This window comes from Aythya marila (assembly GCF_965140915.1).
Source record: "Aythya marila genome assembly, chromosome: 5".
Lineage (NCBI taxonomy): Eukaryota > Metazoa > Chordata > Aves > Anseriformes > Anatidae > Aythya > Aythya marila.
The window spans coordinates 18,074,257-18,088,681 of record NC_139046.1 but is presented as its reverse complement, the minus strand read 5'-3'; the positions used below and the strand labels follow the sequence as shown (position 1 = coordinate 18,088,681).

The 14,425-nt window shown below is 40.4% G+C and overlaps 1 protein-coding gene across 1 annotated transcript in view; it reads left to right on the top strand.

Annotated features, from left to right (window-relative positions):
- TTC8 (tetratricopeptide repeat domain 8) overlaps positions 1-14,425 on the top strand; it is a 47,525-nt gene that overhangs the window by 8,547 nt on the left and 24,553 nt on the right. Inside the window, exons 2-6 of the mRNA XM_082761527.1 lie at positions 109-138; positions 7,111-7,231; positions 11,442-11,505; positions 11,661-11,820; positions 12,704-12,793. Of these exons, the coding sequence (XP_082617653.1) occupies positions 109-138; positions 7,111-7,231; positions 11,442-11,505; positions 11,661-11,820; positions 12,704-12,793 (465 nt within the window). The remainder of the gene's footprint in view (positions 1-108; positions 139-7,110; positions 7,232-11,441; positions 11,506-11,660; positions 11,821-12,703; positions 12,794-14,425) is intronic.

Sequence of the window (14,425 nt, the reverse complement as noted above, 5' to 3'; positions counted from 1 at the left end):
AGATAAGGAGGTCACAAAGTATTTTGATTTAATTTCATAATTCTTTGGGTGTTCTTCTTTACTTTTCGTTGCTTCTCCATTCTTCAGTTTCTCTTCTTTTCTTTTCAGGAGCCTGATACTGGATACTCCGTGCTTGAGGTAAAATTCTTTCCCTAAATATAATCATCGATGCAATAATTGGGAAGTATTTCTAATATGCTGAATAATACTTGTTTCATTGTTAAATCCTTAATGGCATAAACTTGTTTTTCATCACTGGTGAGGCACTATTTTGATAACAGTTATTTTAAATAGGCAGTTTTTATACAAAATAAACATATATTTCTCTCACATATTTTTCAGGTTTATTCAGCAGTTCAGTAGCTCAGTGCCTTGTGAAAGCTACAGTGAATCTATCTTGAACAAAATGACCTCCATCAGCTAGCGAGATTAGGAAAAAAACAGTGTGTATTTCACAGATCGAACAACCTTTATGTTCTCAGGGCTTTTTCATGTTTCATCTAATCCAGTGTAATGGTGGGCTATTACCCATGCCCTTCCTGCTCCTGCAGCTCTTTCTCCCTGCCTACCTTGTGTAGAGTGTGGAATCTTGAAGCTGCGTGATGATCCCTTGCTGTGCTAATGGAAGACTGAGAGTAATGCATTGTTCGTTCTGTCCATGTTACTACTAGATTACAGCAATGGGAAGGAGAGTAATGTGCAAGTCTTGGCTTCTTTTAGCCCTAGCCCACAGTTAGAAACATATTCTACAAGTCTCCTATTAGTTCCAGTGAAGTCGTGTAAGTTGTTTGCATACAAAATGATTTCAGGGAAATACTGATGGATATCTTCTTGATTTTAAAGATCATGTTTCAAGGTAGTTATTGCAGTCTGTTCTTTAAGGCTCTGTGTTGTACGGAATAAAATTTGTGGCATGTCCCTTTGGAGATGGCTGGAACTGGACCTTATCTAACACATGGCAGCTTGTGGACTTTTCTCACAGAGGCCACACCTGCAGCTCCCCGCTACCAAAATCTTGCCATGTAAACCCAATACAACCCTGCACAGGGGGAGCAGATGATACAAATGGAATCTGAGACAACAGTTCAAGTAGACAAACTTGTGCAAAGTAGAGGTCTCAATATCCATATGTGGTTACTCAGAAATGCATGAATTTATTTTCTTGGCTTTTTGTGATCATAAGTCAGCTTTCCTCTTGCTGTTGGCAATGTGGCTCTTCCAGTTTAGTGCTGTTCTTACTCATCTTAATTGACGTTTTTCAGCTTCTGCATTAGTTTCAGATTAAAATGTTACAGGTTTTCACAGAGCAAAAACTGTGCATTGTACTACAGTAAACTACTAAAGCTAACTAAATGTTACTTTTGTTTTAAATGGGTCTTGTTAGTAGTAGTTAAGAATTTTGAAGTAGTAAAAAATTTTCTTGTCTCCTAAGGTAAAGGTCATCTTTCTGTAGCTGAAGTAACGAATTTGACATTCTTTTTCTTGCTGTTCTAATCAGAAATTGTATAACAAGCATTGCTACGGGCAATACTATCATCTACAGACTGATGTCTAATTAACGAATAACACATGATATTCAAGATTATTGTTGGCTGTGAAGCCCCAGACTAGGAGCTTAAGACTGGAAGAGCAGCCCAAAGAACCTATTGTTCATGGCAGATACATCTGATAATCATAAAGAAATGTATGGCTTTAAAAACACATTCTCTGATATTTGTTATTGGAAAAAATCAGAGCAATATGTCTATGTTAAGAACTGTTCTGTTTTAGCAATTAGCTTAGAGAAGTTGTTACTTTCAATTGCCAGAAAAAGATCGTTACTATGGGCAGCTTTTCTTATAACCGTTAGGAAATTATTAGCCTGTGTTTGAGTATACTGAGAGCTCTAATTGCAACATGTTCTCAATATAGACTCGGTTATGTTGACTTCAGACATACATGTCTTTGAAAAAAGCAGACTTCCTTCAAGTTGTTAAAAAAATCAACAAACTAACTACTTGTCTAGAATAATGAAAGATGGTTAAGGATATTGAACATCTAACTGTAAATATCAATGCTAATTAATGGTTGTCACCCTACTACAGAGGAAGAAATTAAAAGATAATAAACAAATCTAGATTTCGTCTGTCTGGCCTAGATTCAAATCACCCTGCTTTGCTACTTTCTCTTCTTGAACAAAGGTTTCTAATTGTGGCAGAACTGGCTGCCTAAATGCCTCCTGTATTTCTGCTTGGAAGAAAATTAATGTTAAATATCTCAACATATTTAGGTATACTTTCTTTTTGTTAGGCAGTTATCAAGTTGCATAGAAATATTATATCAGGTAAGGTTAGAGGAAGGCATGGTCTGAGAACTGATGAACAAGAAATGTCTCATTACATAACGACTTAAATTATGAAATCTTCTCTCTTTTATTTAAAGAACAGATGTTGCCATGTGTTGGGCCTTCAGTTCCATTAAGAGTAGCATAATTCTGTTTCTATTCTGAAATGTTTCCTTAGCAAATATTAGTGATGCTTAGATTAGCTGCCCCTAGAGAGTGTGAGTGACCAGGAGCGCGGCGACCAGGAGGGCGGCGAACAGGATGGGCAAACAGGGCGTGGCATGTCAGAAGGGCGTGGCGTGGCAGTTAAGGCATGGCATGGCAGAAGGGCGGGGCGTGGCAGTTAGGGCGTGGTGTGGCAGTTGGCGTGGCAGTTAGCGCAGGAAGGGCAGAGCGCTACCCCCCACCCATACGAACATGTCCTTTAATGGCGGTCTACCGCTAGCTCAGCTGCAATGGTGTACACCAGGCACAGTGCTCTCTCCAGGAAGTCTCCAGGCGATGCCTCCCCCCCACCAGCCCCACCTTCCCAGGTGCCCCTACGCAACAGGTTTGAGGCCCTGGAGCTTGAGAGACAGGTAGCTGAGGAAGAGGTAGAAAGTCTACCCAGGAGGATGCCTAGGGCAAGGAAGTCGACTCCACGCCTCAGGACTGCCTCCACCAGGACAGAAAGAAGGGTGATTGTTGTGGGCGACTCCCTTCCTGTAGGGAAGTCTGTTACCTCCCTGGGGCCAGGGTCAGGGACATTGCCAGAAAGCTTCCCAACCTGGTTCGCCCCTCTGACTATTATCCTCTTTTAATAGTCCAGGCTGGCAGTGATGACATCGAAGAGAGAAGCCTGAAGACCATCAAACAATTACTATAGGGGACTGGGATGGTTAGTGGATGGAGCGGGAGTACAGGTGGTGTTTTTGTCCATCCTTATGGTGGCAGGGAGGGGTACAGAGAGGACACGGAAAGCCCACCTGATAAACATGTGGCTCAGAGGCTGCTGCCAACACAGAAATTTTGTGTTTTTTTTGACCATGGGGTGCTTTATTCAGCACCTGGCCTGATGGCCACAGATGGGTCCCTATCTCTAAGGGGAAAGCGGATCCTGGGCCAGGAGCTGGCGGGGCTCATTGAGAGGGCTTTAAACTAGGTGAGAAGGGGAACGGGGCTGAAACAAGGCTTGTTAGAGCTGTGCCAGGGATAACAATGGCAAGGCTGGGAGAGAAGGCAATGGCCCAGCTGAATTGCATCTACACTAATGCACGCAGCATGGGTAACAAACAGGAGGAGCTGGAAGCCACTGTGCGGCAGGCAGGCTACGACTTGGTTGCCATCACGGAAACGTGGTAGGTCCACTCTCATGACTGGAGTGCTGCAATGTCTGGCTATAGGCTCTTCAGAAGGGACAGGCAGCATGGAAGGGGTGGTGGTGTGGCTCTCTATATCAGAGAGAGTTTCGATGTCTTGGAACTTGAGGCTGGGAATGAAAAGGTTGAGTCCCTGTGGGTTAGGATCAGCAGGAAGGCCAACAAGGGAAGCATCCTGGTGGGGGTTTGTTATGGACCACCGAACCAGGATGAGGAGACTGATGAGGAGTTCTACAGGCAGCTGACAAAAGTTGCGAGATCATCAGCGCTTGTTCTTGTGGGGCACTTCAACTTCTCAGATATATCCTGGAAGTACAACACATCCCAGAGAAAGCAGTCTAGGAGGTTTCTGGAGAGTGTGGAAGATAGCTTCATGACACAGCTGGTTAGTGAGCCTACCAGGGGAGGTGCCCACACTAGACCTTCTTTCACAAACAGAGAAGGACTGGTGGGAGATGTGGTGGTTGGAAACTGTTTTGGGCAGAGTGACCATGAAATGGTAGAGTTCTCCATTCTTGGAGAAGCCAGGAAGGGGACCAGTAAAACCGTTGTATTGGACTTCCAGAGGGCTGACTTTGAGCTGCTCAGGACACTGGTTGGTAGAGTCCCTTGGGAGGCGGTTCTGATGGGCAGAGGAGTCCAGGAAGGCTGGGCACTCTTCAAGAAGGAAATCTTAATGGTGCAGGAGCGATCTGTCCCCACGTGCCCAAAGATGAGCCGCAGTGGAAGAAGACCGGCCTGGCTGAACAGAGAGTTGTGGCTTGAGCTTAGGAGAAAAAAGAGGATTTACAATCTTTGGAAAAGAGGGTGGGCCACTCGGGAGGACTATAAGGATACCCAGTACCCTGAATTGGTGGAAGGGGATGGGGAGCAGAATGTGGCCCTCACTATCCATGAGGAAATGGTTGGCGACCTGCTACGGCACTTGGATGTATGCAAGTCAATGGGGCCAGATGGGATCCACCCAAGGATACTGAGAGAACTAGCAGAGGAGCTGGCCAAGCCGCTCTCCATCATTTATCAACAGTCCTGGCTATCGGGGGAGGTCCCAGTCGACTGGTGGCTAGCAAACATGACGCCCATCTACAAGAAGGGCCGGAGGGCAGACCCGGGAAACTATAGGCCTGTCAGTTTGACCTCAGTGCCAGGGTAACTCATGGAGCAGATTATCCTGAGTGTCATCACACGGCACTTACAGGGCAACCAGGTGATCAGGCCCAGTCAGCATGGGTTTATAAAACGCAGGTTCTGCTTGACAAACCTGATCTCCTATGACAAAGTGACGCGCTTGGTGGATGAGGGAAAGGCTGTGGATGTGGTCTACCTTGACTTCAGCAAGGCTTTTGACACCGTTTCCCACAGCATTCTCCTCAAGAAACTGCCTGCTTGTGGCTTGGACTGGCGCACGCTTCATTGGATTAAAAACTGGCTGGATAGCTGGGCCCAAAGAGTCGTGGTGAATGGAGTCAAGTCCAGCTGGAGGCCGGTCGCTAGTGGCGTTCCCCAGGGCTCAGTACTGGGGCCAGTCCTCTTTAATATCTTTATTGATGATCTGGATGAGGGGATCGAGTGCACCCTCAGTAAGTTCGCAGGTGACATCAAGTTGGGTGCGTGTGTCGATCTGCTCGAGGGTAGGAAGGCTCTGCAGGAGGATCTGGATAGGCTGGACCGATGGGCTGAGGCCAACTGTATGAAGTTCAACAAGGCCAAGTGCCGGGTCCTGCACCTGGGGCACAATAACCCCAAGCAGAGCTACAGGCTGGGAGATGAGTGGTTGGAGAGCTGCCAGATGGAGAAGGACCTGGGAGTATTGGTGGATAGTCGGCTGAATATGAGCCAGCAGTGTGCTCAGGTGGCCAAGAAGGCCAACAGCCTCCTGGGTTGTATAAGAAGCAGTGTGTCCAGCAGGGCTAGGGAAGTGATGGTCCCCATGTACTTGGCTCTGGTGAGGCCTCACCTTGAGTACTGTGTTCAGTTTTGGACTCCTCGCTACAAGAAGGACGTGGAGGTGCTCGAAGCAGTCCAGAGAAGGGCAACGAAGCTGGTGAGGGGCCTGGAGAACAAGTCCTATGAGGAGCGGCTGAGGGAGCTGGGCTTGTTCGGCCTGAAGAAAAGGAGGCTCAGGGGCAACCTTATCACTCTTTATAAGTACCTTAAAGGAGGCTGTAGCGAGGTGGGGGTTGGTCTATTCTCCCATGTGCCTGGTGACAGGACGAGGGGGAACGGGCTAAAGTTGTGCCAGGGACGTTTTAGGTTGGATATTAGGAAGAACTTCTTTACTGAGAGGGTTGTGAGGCATTGGAATGGGCTGCCCAGGGAAGTGGTGGAGTCACCATCCCTGGAGGTCTTTAAACGACATTTAGATGTTGAACTTAGTGATATGGTTTAGTGGAGGACTTGTTAGTGTTAGGTCAGAGGTTGGACTCGATGATCTTGAAGTCTCTTCCAACCTAGACAATTCTGTGATTCTGTGATTCTGTATTTCAGTACCGACTGGTGTTTGTTTTCTCCCCATTGATTTGCTATCTCTATAGTCTACATGGTCAGGTAGTCTAAGGTTATGTTTGCCTTTCCACACTACTCACATCGCTCCACAGGACATTTAACATAGCAGTTTATCATTTCAGGTATCTATTAAGTACTTCAATAATCTCACAGACTGAGATGCTTATACATTTACACGCTTTTACAGTTTATGCTCTGAATTTGAGATGATCTTTTTAAAGACTATCACTTCTGGATACTTAATGCTATAGTAATGTATCTTGAACCTCTGGTTATGAGATCTTCCTTCTTTCTTTACAGATGCCTGTGAAGGGAATTGCTTTGCATTATAGTGGCTTTACTTAGCTTGCTCTCCCATCCCAATTTAAACAAGGTGTCCATCAGCAATGGGTTTTGAATGGCACTTGTAGCTGAGTATTTCTTCAGGAGCAGAAGATCTCAGTTGCCTGTGACATAAATTAGTCCTAACTTTGATCAGGCGTGAAATTCTGTCCTCCAAACTCAGGGACTTTACCTGTTCCACTCCAAAAGAGTGGTCTAAGTTCTGGTCCCCTCTCCACCTCTGTCAGGCAACTGTATGGCTGGACCAGGAGGGAACTGCCAGCACGTTGCCTTGATTGACAGGACAAGCAATGAATGAGCCTGCTTGAACACATGGGCTCCCTGTGTGCTTTCCCAAACATGCTGGCGCCATGCTTGAAGCTGCACTTGTGACCTGCATGTCAGGCAATGGATTTTAAGAGCAGCATTAGGTCCACCTATAGCGTATGTTCAGATACACCCGGTTGTTCCAATCAATAGCTTATTCAAGCTTATTAAAACTGTGAAAGGAACAATAAAATATTTTTTTTTAAAAAATGCTGTTTAGATGATTTAATTGGTGTCCTGAAGATACTTGTCTTTTTGTACTTTATCCTTATTCAGGCTGCCTGGAGCCTGAAAACACGAGCTTTGACAGAAATGGTGTATGTGGATGAAATCGATATGGATCAAGAAGGAATTGCAGAGATGATGCTAGATGAAAATGCCATTGCTCAAGTCGCAAGTAAGAATGACTTTCTCTTAAGTACACTGATGCAACAGGAGCTGTTTTGGCCAGGATTGTCATCTATCATAAAATAGTACACACTGGAGTGGTCTGTTACGGCTTTTAGCTATTGTTACAAGAAGAGCTTTCAATTGTTTTCTGATTGCATTGACCACATGATCTTGATATACTGCTTAGGCCTGTCTTCCAGGGATTTGGATGAAAAGTGTTTTGTCAGCTTTTCCTCTACATTTCTGTACTAGCTGTCTCTTTTCCATCAGTGCATTGATTTCTGGCTTCTTCTCTAGTGGGAAACAAAAGAAAAATACTCCCTTGGTGTACTAAGTATCCCATCCCTATGCCTGTACTGTAGACAACAGTCAGGCCAAATCTGACATCACTGATTCGTTGCATTTCCTACAAACATTTTCTAAACTGCTTTTGCTTTCTTCTGCTTTTCTCTTCTTTTTCCTCTCTTGCTTTCCAGGGCACTTCTTCAGCACTGTCATTGTTTCCTGCATGAAGCTCTTTTCAGTTTCATGAGATCCTATCTAAGCGGGCAGTCATTATAGTCGTCCATTACTTCTGTACTTTTTGACATTATTTCTATTTGCTGTGTTTCTCTATTATGGTCCATATGGGAATTTTTATGCATCTTATTAGATACGACTCTCAACCACCCACCATGTAAGAGAATTTAAGGGAAGAATTGGACATAGATTAGAATTAATTTTTGAATCATTAAAAGCTTTTCTTATCTGGATAGAAGTAGGCAACTGTATATTTTTATCCATCTGATTGCATTTTTTAAAATTGTCATTACATGCTTGGTCACATATAAACAGTCAAGCAGTACTCAAGTTGTGTTTATACATTTTGATAATTTAATTATATGTATTTGTCTCAAAACAGCATAGTAATCTTACTTAAACTTTTTGCACCCTGTGGTAAAGACCATCTGCCAAGAAAAATCATTTGAGGAATATTATTGAGAAATGGAGCATTCAGGAAAAATACTTTCATACTAAACTGAAAAAGAGGTGACTTTTTGGATAGAATGTCACAAATTTCAAAGACAAGGAAAATTTTTATGGTAGTATAACCTGCACTCCAGAATCACTGAGATAAATAAGATAAATAATGTTGTTCATGCTTTAAATCTACCACACGTGCCTGAGATAGCGTGTAGTTTATTGGAAAGTATAAAAACTTTCAGAGAGAAAGACTGCAGTCTTTGTTAAATTACTAAATTTGCTTGTATCAATGTATGCCATATCCCTAGTGGGAATTATCAACTGTGGCTTCAGCTGTTGCTTCTTTGTGTACTTTTTATGCCTGATATGAAGTCTTTATTTTCAAAGGTATATTTTTATATCTTTTAATATACCTTTTATATATATGTATAGTCTTTATATTCAAAGGTATATAGAGTAAATAGCTAAAACTGTGCTTAAGTCATTCAGTGATCTTTTCTTTGATGAACCAAATGAACGTTTCATTTTGAGGTTTATATTTTAATTGTTGAATTGAGTCTTGAAATTCTCATCTTGTCTCTTTCCAATTTATCCACGTCCTTTTTCTGTTGCAGTCACCAAACCAACAGTCCACTGGCACCATATAGAAAACCATGTACAAAACATGGTTTTCTTCTACAGCTTAATTTTACTTTCTGCATAACAATGAAGTACTTTTCTGTTAAACTTTTTATATAAAAGTTAAGCACAGGTATCACTTCCACTTCTACATGTGACAATAAGAACAGATGCTTGCTGGATGTCGGCTTTTTCTGTTGCTGTTAAAAAGTGTTAGCTGTAGTTGGTCTTGACTTGGGGTCTTTTACTGAGGCAAACTTATCAGGATATCGTCCCCCGCTCTTGTTATAGCTTACAACATTTTAAGATTTTTAGATGTGTAGTTACACCAACTGTAGTACAACTCCTATTATCTGTAGTTTGCTTACTCAGCAGTTCAAATTCTTTTACATCAGTTACACATGCACTGGAATTTTTCATCTGTCCCTATCTTAGTTTCCCGACAGAACTATCTTAATAACAATTTATCTCTCTCTCGCATCATTAAATAATTAATCATATAGAGTCCACTAGAAACAACTACTTTTCTGTGGCTCCTCTTCATGCATATATACTGAAATTTGTATTTTACCCATTTTGAAAATTCTTGTTGTTTTGATGTGTTAGTTTTCCAGCATTCTTGTTTATTAATGAAAATACCCTGTAGCATCATTTTACAGAAAGTTCCTAGTCTGTTACTTTTGAACTCAACACCATCAATTTTATCAGCTAAGGTTGTAGTCTTGTTAAAATATGTTACCTTGACAACATATTTTTCAGAAACTCATACTAATTGGCATTATGGATAATCACAGCTATTTTATTAACTAGGGAGTTAAAGGAGTCATCTGCAGCCATCACTGACTGCTGAAATTAAGCTCTTAAATTCTGCAGCAGCTTCTAATGAGCACATGAATTGCTGTTTTCTCTTGATGCCTATTCATAGCTAGTTCAGTTGCAATTGTCAAAGTAGGGCTCAGAACTGAGTTGCTTAGGGTGAGATCAAGGGAAATAAATCCTGTAAGCATTCTCCAAGTACATGAAAGCACAAAACAAAAATGTCTGGAAAGGGATTAAAATGCCCTGTCTTTTTTATTTTATTGTGATATTTTTAAAAAGATGCTGAGAAAGTAAAAGACTGGTTCATTGTTTGCTAGCCTGAAAAGTTGAAAGCCCTTCGTCCATTTCTCAGAAGAAAGAAAGATGCCCTAGATACCACCTTAGAAACTCTGCTTGGTGGACTGTCCACCCTTTCTGCTGTGGAGTGAAAAATTCAAGGTTCATAGTACTTCAAAGAGCACATAATCAACAGAGAACCTAAGTGTGGCTAGCCAGAAGAGAGAGAATCCTGAGTTCTGGTCCTTATTTCAGCATCATGTACATATTGACTAGGATTTACCAAGGAGATCATGGTTAATATCTTTTTTGTATTCGTATTCTTACTTAAATAGTGGAATGGTAGCGCCTCAGAGATAATTACATCTTGAGGGTGGAAGTATGAGAGAAGGCTGAAGAAAGGGCAAACATGGGGGGTTATACTGTGGGGAAAATAAGGAGGCAGGAAACTGCCTAGCTATCAATATATAACTCCAGTTCTTGGAAGTCTTTGCAATAAGAGCTGTTCATAGGTACCTAGAAAATAAGTATGTGAGCAACAGAGATTTGTCAAGAGCTACCTTTTTCAACTTAAATCTCATTTCCTTCTGTACGTGGTAGCAAGCGGTGGACAGACAGGCTGATGTAGATGTCATATTTTACTTTTAAACAAATTTTTAAAACCTTATCTTAGACGTTCTCATAGAAGGCTAGGAAAAATTATTATAATTAAATGTCAGTAAAAGTGATATATTCAGGAACTAGTAATTCTTAATGATCCACTATCAAAGCAGAAAATTGTGAAAAGGGGAACCCTCTGTTTGTTTGCTTGGGTCCAAACCAATTCGGTATTTACATTGATTACCTTTGGATATAAATGAGTTTGAAATTTACTATGCTCTAAATTGTGGATGGGGGTCCTACATGATCTAGTGACAGGAGATAGCTGTCCTGTGGCTAAAGATTGTGGTTTACTTGATCAAACCTGGATAGTATTTGAATCCCAGGTAGAAAATATACCATTTTAAATTAGTTTGATCTCATTATTCCAATAGCCTTTCTTACTTAAACACTATCCTAAGATGTTCTTGAGAAGACAGTCTGTTGTAGAACGTGCGCAAAGGCAATATTGCTTGCCTTCAGTGAAGAGAAGGACTCAAATGATAATTTAAAATCCAGTGAAATGGATGTTGTACAGGTACTAGTGTACAGGTACTAGACATACTTGAAATCTGTAGGATATATGAGGGGGAAAAGGAAGGAGAAGCAGCACATCCTTACCATCTACAGAGAAAGGGTGAAGAGAGAAACAGAACTAGAGGAATAATCTACAGAAGATTACTTTTTCCCATGTTAATGATGACATCTTTCTTGCAGTGATCTGACAATTTACCAGTAGTACAATGCAGTTTTCTTTCTTCTTGTCTTCTTTCTCTAGTGCTATCTCTCTCCAGTTTGAACCAAGAAATTTCCAGTTTATTGTAAGACACAGGCATTTTTAAAGCCCCTTGGACAAGGGTGTAGTATCTCAAGATGAAGTGAACAATGCTCTTATTTTATAGGACCAGGAACATCTTTGAAAGTCCCTGGAACTAGCCAAGATGCAGGCCCCAGCCCAGCTGTTAGGTACGTGATAATTTATTTTTTAAAAATGTGACTTGTTGCACATAAGCAAATCCTAAATTTACATCATAAAAATGAAACTTCCAATATAAGTTATGTTTAAACTCTCTATGAGTAAATATCATTTGATGTGAGGTTAATATGCTTACCATCTTCAGGCCAGTAACTCAATCAGGAAGACCTATTACAGGATTTGTGAGACCCAGCACACAAAGTGGACGGCCGAGTACTATGGAACAGGCTATAAAAACACCTCGAACAGCTCTCACAGCTCGTCCAGTTACTAGTGCTTCTGGGAGATCCGTCAGGATAGGAACGGTAAGTTGCTTGACTCTGTTCTTAGAAAGCATCTTGATCATAGCACAATGACATTGTACTTAACTTAAAAGCTGCATCTAAACTCAAGTTTGAGGGAGGTCAGTATTTTTAATATTTTGTTTAAATTGTTTCCAAAGTCAAGTTTGAAAATACTACCTCATTAGTTTGCTAGTCTATTCATGGATACAATGTACATATGTACAGAATTTCACAAAAATTCATACAAGTTTTACAAATTCACAAGTTTTTTGAGACTGATTTTTATTCACTGAAGACCATGAAAAGACTATGACATGATTTCACCATAAGTATGCCGGAGTCTGTAAGATTTTCAGTTTGCTACAAAGCAATTACTAATCTTTCAGTCTCTATTACTTCAGAAGATAAAGAAAATAAGATGTACTAGTTTTATTCTGATCTATTCTCAAAATTAACACACTACAACAGGCATGAACATGTAATACAGATTAGTAGCATGTTACTGGCAAGTTCTTAATATCACGGGTACAAACGGATCTCCCTAAATATTTCTTGAAGATCTTTTATGTATCCCACCTGCCTTCAGTCCATCTAACAGCGTAAGCTGCATGCTTAGGCACATTATGAAAGAAGTGGAGAGAGGGAAGAAAGAGGTAGTTCCAGGAGGTAGTTCATGCAACCTCTTTCAGGGATTGTATGGGAGTAGGATAGATTCCTCACTTTCAGAAAAGATGAAATTAAGATGAATCCTTATTGTGAAGCAGAGGAATGCATCTAAAACTGTATTGTTGTGTTGTTTCTTTTTTCTTTTCTTTTTTTTTTTTGGCATACTGCTACTATTTTGAAAATTTTCACTAAAAGTGTAGGGGATCTTCCCACTTAAAAACTTGTTTCTCCCCTTCAGGCTTCAATGATAACAAATCCAGATGGCCCTTTCATAAATCTGTCTCGACTGAATTTAGGAAACTATGCTGAAAAACCGAAACTGGCAAAGGTATGTAATTATTTTGGTTACAATTGTGATATCTGTTTCTAATTTTCTAGCATCATTCTAATGATACATGAGATTGGGGATGGAAACAACGATGAACTGTGTTCAAGATATAAATTTCATATAAATAGTGTGTTACATATCTTTCGTCCACTAACGGGTTATCAGACTTGGAATTGAAAATATGTGTGATGCAGTCATTTTGAAACTATAAGGTAGCAAAAACCTACGTATATACTAAAATACTCTAATAGTAAATTGCCTTGAACTCTCTGTATAGGAGTGATGAAGGGCAACTAAAAAAAAAAGGGGGGGAGGGGAACAGCAGAACCTTTCTGGTTGGCCAGAAATACAAACAGATGGCAATCCTGACCTAAAAAATTTCAACTGGTTTGGATTTTTCTCTTTGATTTTATGTCATGAATTTATGTCAATCTTTTTTATACAAATTTTTTTCATCTTTTTTGTTTGGAATTCATTTCATTTTCAATTAAGATCTTGTGATTGACAGCCATTGAAACTGAGGCCATCTGCCCAACTTGTGGTTTCAGCTCTGAGTGGAAGGGACCTAAAAATTGTGTAATGATTTCCCTGTGTGGCCTTTCAGTTGAGTCTTCACCAATATAACCAGTTATGTGTAGATGAATATGTTTTCTGTGCATATGTTGGTCACAGAAAATTAATGTTGGATTATGACCAACAACTCATTTTTCATGAGGTATCAAACCACTATTGGATAGATTTCTCAGGAGTTTTGTTTAATTGGCAACACAGAAGTGATAGAACCCCTGTGTATTTAGTCTGTTTTGAGAAATGTAGCAATGAATGCTTTTAGAAGACTGCTAGTACCTAATCTTCTGCTGGTGAAAGTTATCTCCCCAGTCTAAAACTTTAGTTAATAACTTTCCACAAATGATTAGCAAATTCCTTTGTGTTTTTTTTTTTTTTTTTCAAGATGCTTTTTAAAACCTGATTGGGACTTATGCATTGCTTTTCAATGTGGTTTTCAAAGAAAATAAGTTTTGTGTGATTGCACTTCATTCCTTACTCACTTCTTACATTTCTGTCCCTTGGCCTCTTAACCAAACTAGACAAAAGAATAGATAATCAAATACAGTAAGTTCAAGCCTGGCTAGATAATGAAGGACTACCATCTCCACTGAGGGCAGTTACAAGTCAGTTCTAGAAAAAAGCTGCACGCCTTTTGTCCAGTTATGTTCTTATCACCAGTAAGTCAGCACACAACTATGCTAAACCAATTAGAGCTTATAAAATAGAGAGAATGTAAGAAACCCTAGGAGGATTAAGGAACAAGACACATTCGTATGAAACCAGGCTTAGCTCTTCTCCTTCAAGACAGCTAGCTTTCAATTCTTCTTTTGATAACTCTGTATAGTTTTTAAATAGGTAGGGTTGCTTTCAGGTGAAATATTTATTCTTAGCAACAGCTATCAGAAATGCAGACATAGATATTTTTAACTTTTTTTTTTTTTTTTAAATTAGAGTTTTCAGGGAAGACAGAGTAGCTCTGTCCTTCAATTTCATATAAAAGAGACTTAAGCCAAAAATTATAAATCAACAGTCCTCATGGAAAACATCCATAGGCAGAAAGTATACTTGTCAGTATTATGAAGC